General features: G+C 36.2%; 3 protein-coding genes across 3 annotated transcripts; all 3 read right to left on the bottom strand.

Moving 5' to 3' along the window:
• Positions 1 to 2307: 2307 nt before the first annotated feature.
• On the bottom strand, positions 2308 to 3789 carry LOC123686571. The gene has a single exon (XM_045626800.1). It carries the CDS (start codon positions 3787 to 3789, stop codon positions 2710 to 2712), a length of 1080 nt encoding a protein of 359 aa, XP_045482756.1. The 3' UTR covers positions 2308 to 2709.
• Positions 3790 to 5395: 1606 nt separating this feature from the next.
• Positions 5396 to 6475, bottom strand: LOC123686570. Its single transcript, XM_045626799.1, has one exon. It carries the CDS (start codon positions 6473 to 6475, stop codon positions 5396 to 5398), a length of 1080 nt encoding a protein of 359 aa, XP_045482755.1.
• Positions 6476 to 8222: 1747 nt separating this feature from the next.
• LOC123686569 lies at positions 8223 to 8633 on the bottom strand. The gene has a single exon (XM_045626798.1). It carries the CDS (start codon positions 8631 to 8633, stop codon positions 8223 to 8225), a length of 411 nt encoding a protein of 136 aa, XP_045482754.1.
• Positions 8634 to 12265: the final 3632 nt, after the last annotated feature.

The following is a 12265-nucleotide window of genomic DNA, read 5'->3' as shown; positions in this document are numbered from 1 at the left end:
ACACGATGTGGAACTTCTGCGTGTCTACGGCGCCTGTGTCTTGTTTCAGTAGCTGGTAATTGTTGATTTTGAGTTCTGTTTGTTGTTGACGTCATTGAACTTATTATTGAAGGGGATGGTGTGTCTGGCCATGGGATTATAGGTTTATTTGGAGTTTCCAATTCATCGTATTTTAGTTGAGATGATGACAATGAGATTCTGAGACTTCTCATTCTGTTTATTTTCAATTGTCGAAAAATAACCATATCTGTTATAGTGGCATTCTTTTCTAATCTCACTGTCAAATTTCTTATTTGAAAATCTGGTGTCGAAATAGAAACTGGTCGAAAATTTGGTGGACAGACGAATTTTCCTATTAAATCCCCGAAATTTCGTTGCAAAACTACTTTTAATTGTTTTGCTCGATTTATATAAGCTCTTTTTTCAAATCCTGCTTCTTGGGAATTCAATACTACGGCCGTGGATTTAATTAGAGGATGTCTTTTTAGCACAACAACCAATTCTCTATTGGATAGTCTGTTGCGATTTTCTATATTGTCTTTAACTTGTACAATAGATGGCACAAATGGAATGGTTGGTGAATTGTTACAGTTTCTTCCATTTTCTATTTTATCATCACGTCTATTTCGTATATTCAGTGTTTGAGAAGATGAGTTACACTCATTTCTTCGTTGTCTCAGCCGTTTCTTAATTGAGGACTGTGATAAAACCATTTTGAAAATATGATTTAATCTATAAAAGGAAATAATCAGATTGATATAAACATATAATTAATAATGTGTTCACATACCAGATGGATAATATTCACCTTTTCTTTGTAATCTTTTTTCGATTGTTAACACCGCAAATATAGAATGTTTTCCGTAGAACTGAAAAAAGTGAAAATGTATTCGAGTATTCATTACAATATAATGAAATTATATAATAGTGATTATATAAATAGTGATTTGGATATTTTCATTATGAACTACCTATCAAATAACAATATCAGTTCTTCAATATATTACACTATTGTTATGAATAAGCGTCCTGCGGACGCTTTATCGAATATTTAGTATACTTAAATTCACTTGATTTATATTTTTCAATGTTGCCATATGCGATCAATATCATCCATGTTTAAATGAATATGAGATATGTAATACTTTATGAATAAATTCTTGTATTCTTTTTTCTCAATATTATCAAATATTTATCATATATCAATAATATTCAAAAATATGCGTCCTGTGGACGCACGTTCGAGTGTTCATTTGCATTTTCATTAATTCATATTTTCAATAATTATATTCATTATAGATCACGAATATTCACTAACATGCGTCCTGCGGACGCACTATCGGATATGTATTATTCGTAATTTCATTTAATTTATAATCATTGAATGCGCTTTGCGGACGCACCATCAAATCTTTAGTTACGAATATTCTCTATGCTCATTGTTAGTTCATTAATGAAGAAAGTGAAATTTTTTCATGGAATACTTTTTATATATTGCGAATACTCATGAACATTCGTCCTGCGGATGTATCAACGAATGAGAACTATTCGAATTTTCAATAATGACTTTTTTTTTAATGCGTTTTCTTGTTATTTTCGAAGAAATTATAGGAATTATAGAAATATTTTTTCCAGAGATGTTCAAATTGTCTTATACTCATTAATAAATCTTAAATTTTTTTTCAAAAGATAGGAGATTTAGAAAATATCAATCAAGTTCTTTTATTTATTTAAATTTATTCGACTTGGAAACTCAAAATGGCGGAGGATCCGAGATAGGCAAATAGTAATAACGTATTTAACAAATATTTAACTTTATTTGATACGATTACGATCTTTCAATTGACAGAGAATAAGTTGAACAATTCACTATTCGATCATTATGATCAGCAAAATATAGAAGCAAATGAAATTTGAATGCATTAATTCTATAATATAATACCTATAAAATTTTATTATTTCGCTATCGAAGAATAAATAATATTTTTTGTTATAATTTATTTCATTGTTTTGATTTGGTATATACTGATAGTGTATTGTATAAAATTCACTCAAAATCAATTTAATTATTAACTTACAAAATATAAATCTTATCGATTTCATTACGTGTTGTATTTCAAAATGGAAATTCATAAAATATACGTACCTTATTCACAGCTAGTTATTGGCTCTTTCAATTCAAACAGATATTTGAATATGATATAAACTGTTTCGGACTTCTTTGACCTCATCAGCGTGAGACAGTCGTCCTATAAACGACACTCACGGACAGTTTATATTGAATATAATCCGATTGACAGGCCTGATTAAAAATTTATTGCATTTAACTATTGAATCAAAACAATATTCGGATTATATATGTTTATTGTCGAACATAAACTGCCACAGATATTTGATAAGAAATAAAAATTATTTTCAAGGAAAAGAAATGATCAAATATCTGTAAAATTATTTTTTTTTCGAAAAATATGAAATAAACGTCTTAATTCTTATAACTTAATAGTTATTCTCAGTCAGAATCGGTAGAATAGCCTCTTGTCCGTGATATTGATTGTTGTAGTAAATTCAAGCCTGACGTTCCTGGACGATCAAAAACAGAAACCCTCGATTCCAGTTCACTCTCCGTTCTGAATGGCACAGCTCCTTTCCAAAAATCATCACAACCATCATCATCATTATAAAGACCATTAGAAACCTGCATGACATCATCTACCTCGCCGAGAATTTTAAGAGCAGTCCTTTCAAAGACGTCATCCTCATCGTCTGAGATGTAGGATCACTTTCGCAATTCGAATTAGGAATGTTAGAAGAGGAAGGACCTGCAAAACCTGATTTTTCCCCATTGTCGGCTGCATCTTCTTCATCAGGATTGGGATCCGGCAAATGAATTATTTCCCGCCGGTGAGGAGTCAGTTCATCAAGAACTTTCGAGAACACAATATTTCTAGTGAAACGTTTCTTTCCTCGGAATTTGAAAGTGCCCTGTTTTCCGGAATCTTCGATAAATATGCGGACGCATTCAACGCTGCCAACTCTAGAAAAAGCTACATACAGCTGACCATGAGTGAAACATGGGCGTTTGAGACAAATACCAACCCTATCTAAAGTTTGCCCCTGGGATTTATTTATGGTCATACTGTAAGCTAACCTGACAGGAAATTGAAAACGCAGTATCTCTTTTGGTAACATGGGAGTTTGGGCCTTTATCTTCATTCTCGGCAGGAACAACCTCTCGCCTATCCTATGACCTGTTAACAATTCGCATTCGATTATATGATGACCTAATCGAATAATCCTCAATCGTGAACCATTACATTCGCCTTCATCCACATCCAAATTTCGAAGCAACATAACAATCGCTCCACGTTTTAGAACTAATTCATGAGGGGGTAGAGAAGGAGCATTGATGGAATTCAAAAGATCAAGGGGGGCCAAAAAATCGTCATCCTCCTGTCCTAGATATACGTCCTCGCTCAGATATGTCCTCGATTCTGTATCAGCTATCCGTTGAAGGATTATTTCGTTGATGATGTCGACTGCTGCATTTGTTGGACAAAGAATCGCCTTAGTACCGTTTTCTTTAGCTGTAAAATCACCTCCATAAACAAAATCTATTAAATCATCTACAGAAGCAACATGGAATCGGGAGGGTATTTCGATGAGATCCTCCGGTGCTATTGGAGCAGCCCGCTGATTGAGAATTGCATTCGATAGAGAACCTTCACCCAATTTCAATAACCAAGATGAAAAAGAGATACCACCTAGATCTGCATAAACTGCTGCCGCCATATCTGGTTGTCGTTGGACTCTCATATTTTGAGACAATTTCAATTTCGTGAAGGAATCTCATAGAAAACTGGATTTCAAACATTGTGCGATGACATCGATTCGATGGGCACCTAAAACAACAGGAAGAATTTGTCTGAAATCACCACCAAACAGAACGCATTTTATTCCAAAAGGTTCAGCACGTCTATTGATGTCCATTAAATATCTATGAACTGCCTCGACTGCGAATTTAGGCGTCATTGGTGCTTGCTGCATGACTTCATCTACCTCGCCGAGAATTTTAAGAGCAGTCGTTTCAAAGACGTCATCCTCATCGTCTGAGATGTAGGATCACTTTCGCAATTCGAATTAGGAATGTTAGAAGAGGAAGGACCTGCAAAACCTGATTTTTCCCCATTGTCGGCTGCATCTTCTTCATCAGGATTGGGATCCGGCAAATGAATTATTTCCCGCCGGTGAGGAGTCAGTTCATCAAGAACTTTCGAGAACACAATATTTCTAGTGAAACGTTTCTTTCCTCGGAATTTGAAAGTGCCCTGTTTTCTGGAATCTTCGATAAATATGCGGACGCATTCAACGCTGCCAACTCTAGAAAAAGCTACATACAGCTGACCATGAGTGAAACATGGGCGTTTGAGACAAATACCAACCCTATCTTAAGTTTGCCCCTGGGATTTATTTATGGTCATACTGTAAGCTAACCTGACAGGAAATTGAAAACGCAGTATCTCTTTTGGTAACATGGGAGTTTGGGCCTTCATCTTTATTCTCGGCAGGAACAACCTCTCGCCTATCCTATGACCTGTTAACAATTCGCATTCGATTATATGATGACCTAATCGAATAATCCTCAATCGTGAACCATTACATTCGCCTTCATCCACATCCAAATTTCGAAGCAACATAACAATCGCTCCACGTTTTAGAACTAATTCATGAGGGGGTAGAGAAGGAGCATTGATGGAATTCAAAAGATCAAGGGGGGCCAAAAAATCGTCATCCTCCTGTCCTAGATATACGTCCTCGCTCAGATATGTCCTCGATTCTGTATCAGCTATCCGTTGAAGGATTATTTCGTTGATGATGTCGACTGCTGCATTTGTTGGACAAAGAATCGCCTTAGTACCGTTTTCTTTAGCTGTAAAATCACCTCCATAAACAAAATCTATTAAATCATCTACAGAAGCAACATGGAATCGGGAGGGTATTTCGATGAGATCCTCCGGTGCTATTGGAGCAGCCCGCTGATTGAGAATTGCATTCGATAGAGAACCTTCACCCAATTTCAATAACCAAGATGAAAAAGAGATACCACCTAGATCTGCATAAACTGCTGCCGCCATATCTGGTTGTCGTTGGACTCTCATATTTTGAGACAATTTCAATTTCGTGAAGGAATCTCATAGAAAACTGGATTTCAGACATTGTGCGATGACATCGATTCGATGGGCACCTAAAACAACAGGAAGAATTTGTCTGAAATCACCACCAAACAGAACGCATTTTATTCCAAAAGGTTCAGCACGTCTATTGATGTCCATTAAATATCTATGAACTGCCTCGACTGCGAATTTAGGCGTCATTGGTGCTTGCTGCATGACTTCATCTACCTCGCCGAGAATTTTAAGAGCAGTCGTTTCAAAGACGTCATCCTCATCGTCTGAGATGTAGGATCACTTTCGCAATTCGAATTAGGAATGTTAGAAGAGGAAGGACCTGCAAAACCTGATTTTTCCCCATTGTCGGCTGCATCTTCTTCATCAGGATTGGGATCCGGCAAATGAATTATTTCCCGCCGGTGAGGAGTCAGTTCATCAAGAACTTTCGAGAACACAATATTTCTAGTGAAACGTTTCTTTCCTCGGAATTTGAAAGTGCCCTGTTTTCTGGAATCTTCGATAAATATGCGGACGCATTCAACGCTGCCAACTCTAGAAAAAGCTACATACAGCTGACCATGAGTGAAACATGGGCGTTTGAGACAAATACCAACCCTATCTAAAGTTTGCCCCTGGGATTTATTTATGGTCATACTGTAAGCTAACCTGACAGGAAATTGAAAACGCAGTATCTCTTTTGGTAACATGGGAGTTTGGGCCTTCATCTTTATTCTCGGCAGGAACAACCTCTCGCCTATCCTATGACCTGTTAATAATTCGCATTCGATTATATGATGACCTAATCGAATAATCCTCAATCGTGAACCATTACATTCGCCTTCATCCACATCCAAATTTCGAAGCAACATAACAATCGCTCCACGTTTTAGAACTAATTCATGAGGGGGTAGAGAAGGAGCATTGATGGAATTCAAAAGATCAAGGGGGGCCAAAAAATCGTCATCCTCCTGTCCTAGATATACGTCCTCGCTCAGATATGTCCTCGATTCTGTATCAGCTATCCGTTGAAGGATTATTTCGTTGATGATGTCGACTGCTGCATTTGTTGGACAAAGAATCGCCTTAGTACCGTTTTCTTTAGCTGTAAAATCACCTCCATAAACAAAATCTATTAAATCATCTACAGAAGCAACATGGAATCGGGAGGGTATTTCGATGAGATCCTCCGGTGCTATTGGAGCAGCCCGCTGATTGAGAATTGCATTCGATAGAGAACCTTCACCCAATTTCAATAACCAAGATGAAAAAGAGATACCACCTAGATCTGCATAAACTGCTGCCGCCATATCTGGTTGTCGTTGGACTCTCATATTTTGAGACAATTTCAATTTCGTGAAGGAATCTCATAGAAAACTGGATTTCAGACATTGTGCGATGACATCGATTCGATGGGCACCTAAAACAACAGGAAGAATTTGTCTGAAATCACCACCAAACAGAACGCATTTTATTCCAAAAGGTTCAGCACGTCTATTGATGTCCATTAAATATCTATGAACTGCCTCGACTGCGAATTTAGGCGTCATTGGTGCTTCATTCCAGATTCAAAGCGACCTTGTCTCTGAAAAAAATCGACTGAGAGGATTGCAAGTCATAACCACAACTTGTTTCATCGGAAAGAGTGAGAGGTAATCTAAAGGACCTGTGAACAGTTGTACCTCCTTTCAAAATATTGGCCGCAATTCCTGTCCATGCAACTGCTGCTGTACTTTTACCTAAAGCATCATTGAGGACTGTAATTAGAGTATTATATAAAAAAGTCTTGCCTGTTCCGCCAGAACCGTCCAGGTAGAAAACGTTCTCGTTCGTTCGCTCTGCTATTTGTTCGGCACTGACATGATCGCCTAGTTCTTCATAAATCTCCAGAGGTATTAAAAATTTGGATTTTCTCGCACAGGCCTTCAATACCCTCAGGAACACCACTTTTTGGTCCTTATTTAATGCTGAAATTTTATAAATCTCCCGTGAATACTCCTCTTCTCTTGAAGATGTTGTTGGCTCTTCAGTTCGTTCATCGGTATCGCTGGATTCGTGATTGTCTTCAGAAAGGCGAACTATTCCCAGATCAGCTAACGAAATACTTGGTCGACTTCGTGATATTATTTTGTTCAGCTCCTTTAAACATGCACTTTCAGCGTCAGGAGTACTCATTCCATTATGTTTGAAGTCTGATATCAAGGATTTCCTGAAGAGAAGCCACATTTTTTTTAATTGTGCTAATTCATCTTCTATGGCTATTGAACAAATCAAACTGAATAATTTGCGGAACTTTCTTGGATGGTGATGAAGTTCCGCTTCCCTCAGACACTTTTCATATTCGCTGTCATTTTGTATCAGCCAATTTCGTTTTTGGCAAGCTTCTCTAAAAGTCTCACATCTGGAACCATCTTCTGTTGTTAACAGATCGTCAAAGGACGTAGCTCCTCTAATTCTCTTCAGGAGTATTCGTAAAAAGAATTTTTCGATGCGTGCCTCAGATGGACTTATCTCTACCATACATCCTATCTGTTTGCTAACCTGAGAGCGTTGGTACCATTTAGTATTTTTATTATCCCATACATAATGCTCAGGGATTTCGGCATATTTGTATTTTCTTGCGTTTACGTCTGATCTGTTTAACGTAAACCATGCCTCTAATTTGGAAGGTTTTTCAAGTCTTTGTTGGATTTGTCCGACATCATCATCTTCGTTGTAAATGATTTCCCTTTCTCCTGGTAAATGCACCGGCAAAACCAATACAGAATGAGAGCGACCATGCATTCTGAATTGGAACGTTCTCCACGTTGCCTCCATACCACTGACATATCTGCTATCGATGTATTGTTGTATCTCATCGATGCGTTGACCCTATCTTGTATTCGTGTTTTCCTCATCTACATAGAGAGTAATATTATCTGGCCCTTTATTGATATATTTATGCAGATATTTGATGGTTTGTAGGGAACCTACGGCTTCAAAGTTAATATGGCATTGATATTTGGCCAAAGCATAAGGATTATAAGGTACCACTCTCCGATTTGTGATGGGGCGGTTCTACTTAGCTACAAAAATCTCTCTGCCATCGGCAGGTCTTCTATATTCAGGTCTCGTATTACGACCAACAGATAATGAGGTCTTTTCTCTGAATGATTTAGGGTAATACTTGGTACATTTACCATCTGCCATACAGGGAGTTTCCGGATTGATGCGGCCACATGGAGGGTGCAGATGAAAATCCGCAACTCGCTGATAGAGTAGGGGTTGATTTTCTCTATCTGGAATATAGGCATTGATGATTCGGTCGACCATTTCAACATCCTTCAATTTGTCATCTTCATGGAATGTGACGACGATATGGGCGTGTGGTAGACCCCTCTTTTGGAATTCAATTACATATTGGTTATTGATGACGACACCATATAGTTGATCTCGAACGATGTCGTTAATGAATTCCAGCAGTTTCATTTGAAAAACTCTACAAATTTGAAGAGGTTGTTTTTAATTTCGGGCCAGTTCGGATTGCACGTGAAGGTTATGAAAAGATCAGGTTTTCCAAATCTAGCTACGACAGTCATTGCATCTAGATACTGCCTTTGACGGTATCTGTCACCGCCTGGAAATCCGGAAGGTAAGATGATAGCTCGACCAACATGCCCATTCTGTCTGTTCTGATTAAATCTTCGTAGAGTTTCTTCTGCTGTTCTCCTGAATTCATTTTGATTCTGTCTTAACCACCACAGCCTACTCATTTCGTATTTTACACAGCCATCTACAATATACTGCTGGAACAATTTACCACCGTTGTGAATTGAAGAAAATACATCTCGGACGTAGAGCCTAAATCGATAGTATTGGAGAATGGTTACAGTTTTTCCAGCAGTTCTGCCTCTTCTGATGTTGTATTTCATTCCGGTGGAATAGCCATTATCGCCGCATGGGAATAATAGAGGATACACCATCGGGTCGGCTAAAGGATTGAGGAGCTTCAATTCTTGATGTCGATTTATCGGATCAGGATCGTCAGGCTTATGGGGATAGACGACCAAATCAACCTTCATTGGAGGTTCTGATCCCTCGAATATTGCTGCAATATCGCTCTGTCCAGGTCTTCAATTCTGATTTTGTTGGGCACCTAAAATATTTATGACCGGTTCTTTTGTCATTCCTATTATTATATTTTCCACCTCCAAATTTTGTGTTTTCCTTTGTCGGATTTCATCTCCCATAATTTTATAAGCTTTTATATATCTATGATGTGTTCTCAGAATAGATTCCATCAATCTCATTAATGCTGGATCGACTCTATCATCAGCAAAAGCATTTCTTCGGGCCAAAGCTTCTTCTACGTCCAAAAAATGAATCTGGTTCAGTTGGATGTTCTCCTTATCCTGTGAATTGGGTATACCGCTTATGAAATGGTATATTTGACCGCATATGGTGAAACACCAATGACCCTGTCCCCTTCTCTCTGGTATCGGTCTCGATGTTTTAAAGGATGCCACTGCAAATAGACTATTGATCAGTCTTATTTGGGATCTGAATTGAGAAGCCAAAGGACCATCTCCTACGTATAAATCTTTTAACGTGGGAGGAGATGCACTCAGAGCTGGTATTGTAAAAGCTCCTCTATTGCAGCAGCCAGTATATTCGTTATCTCTGGTCGTTTTTTCTCTTGTAAAAAATAATGCTCCACAAAAAGGACATAATTCAGTCAATGTCCCACAATAGTTTGGTCGGGTGCAAAGTGTCTCCAATTCGTCTTGTTCTATGGTAATGGCGTTTCTATACGTGACACGATGTGGAACTTCTGCGTGTCTACGGCGCCTGTGTCTTGTTTCAGTAGCTGGTAATTGTTGATTTTGAGTTCTGTTTGTTGTTGACGTCATTGAACTTATTATTGAAGGGGATGGTGTGTCTGGCCATGGGATTATAGGGTTATTTGGAGTTTCCAATTCATCGTATTTTAGTTGAGACGATGGCAATGAGATTCTGAGACTTCTCATTCTGTTTATTTTCAATTGTCGAAAAATAACCATATCTGTTATAGTGGCATTCTTTTCTAATCTCACTGTCAAATTTCTTATTCGAAAATCTGGTGTCGAAATAGAAACTGGTCGAAAATTTGGTGGACAGACGAATTTTCCTATTAAATCCCCGAAATTTCGTTGCAAAACTACTTTTAATTGTTTTGCTCGATTTATATAAGCTCTTTTTTCAAATCCTGCTTCTTGGGAATTCAATACTACGGCCGTGGATTTAATTAGAGGATGTCTTTTCAGCACAACAACCAATTCTCTATTGGATAGTCTGTTGCGATTTTCTATATTGTCTTTAACTTGTACAATAGATGGCACAAATGGAATGGTTGGTGAATTGTTACAGTTTCTTCCATTTTCTATTTTATCATCACGTCTATTTCGTATATTCAGTGTTTGAGAAGATGAGTTACACTCATTTCTTCGTTGTCTCAGCCGTTTCTTAATTGAGGACTGTGATAAAACCATTTTGAAAATATGATTTAATCTATAAAAGGAAATAATCAGATTGATATAAACATATAATTAATAATGTGTTCACATACCAGATGGATAATATTCACCTATTCTTTGTAATCTTTTTTCGATTGTTAACACCGCAAATATAGAATGTTTTCCGTAGAACTGAAAAAAGTGAAAATGTATTCGAGTATTCATTACAATATGATGAAATTATATAATAGTGATTATATAAATAGTGATTTGGATATTTTCATTATGAACTACCTATCAAATAACAATATCAGTTCTTCAATATATTACACTATTGTTATGAATAAGCGTCCTGCGGACACTTTATCGAATATTTAGTATACTTAAATTCACTTGATTTATATTTTTCAATGTTGCCATATGCGATCAATATCATCCATGTTTAAATGAATATGAGATATGTAATACTTTATGAATAAATTCTTATATTCTTTTTTCTCAATATTATCAAATATTTATCATATATCAATAATATTCAAAAATATGCGTCCTGTGGACGCACGTTCGAGTGTTCATTTGCATTTTCATTAATTCATATTTTCAATAATTATATTCATTATAGATCACGAATATTCACTAACATGCGTCCTGCGGACGCACTATCGGATATGTATTATTCGTAATTTCATTTAATTTATAATCATTGAATGCGCTTTGCGGACGCACCATCAAATCTTTAGTTACGAATATTCTCTATGCTCATTGTTAGTTCATTAATGAAGAAAGTAAATTTTTTCATGGAATACTTTTTATATATTGCGAATACTCATGAACATTCGTCCTGCGGATGTATCAACGAATGAGAACTATTCGAATTTTCAATAATGACTTTTTTTTTAATGCGTTTTCTTGTTATTTTCGAAGAAATTATAGGAATTATAGAAATATTTTTTCCAGAGATGTTCAAATTGTCTTATACTCATTAATTAATCTCAAATTTTTTTTCAAAAGATAGGAGATTTAGAAAATATCAATCAAGTTCTTTTATTTATTTAAATTTATTCGACTTGGAAACGCAAAATGGCGGAGGATCCGAGATAGGCAAATAGTAATAACGTATTTAACAAATATTTAACTTTATTTGATACGATTACGATCTTTCAATTGACAGAGAATAAGTTGAACAATTCACTATTCGATCATTATGATCAGCAAAATATAAAAGCAAATGAAATTTGAATGCATTAATTCTATAATATAATACCTATAAAATTTTATTATTTCGCTATCGAAGAATAAATAATATTTTTTGTTATAATTTATTTCATTGTTTTGATTTTGTATATACTGATAGTGTATTGTATAAAATTCACTCAAAATCAATTTAATTATTAACTTACAAAATATAAATCTTATCGATTTCATTACGTGTTGTATTTCAAAATGGAAATTCATAAAATATACGTACCTTATTCACAGCTAGTTATTGGCTCTTTCAATTCAAACAGATATTTGAATATGATATAAACTGTTTCGGACTTCTTTGACCTCATCAGCGTGAGACAGTCGTCCTATAAACGACACTCACGGACAGTTTATATTGAATATAATCCGATTGACAGGCCTGAT

The sequence above is a fragment of the Harmonia axyridis genome, chromosome X, assembly GCF_914767665.1.
Source record: "Harmonia axyridis chromosome X, icHarAxyr1.1, whole genome shotgun sequence".
Lineage (NCBI taxonomy): Eukaryota > Metazoa > Arthropoda > Insecta > Coleoptera > Coccinellidae > Harmonia > Harmonia axyridis.
The sequence above is the reverse complement of the archived record's forward strand: the minus strand, read 5'-3'. Positions and strand labels throughout refer to the sequence as shown.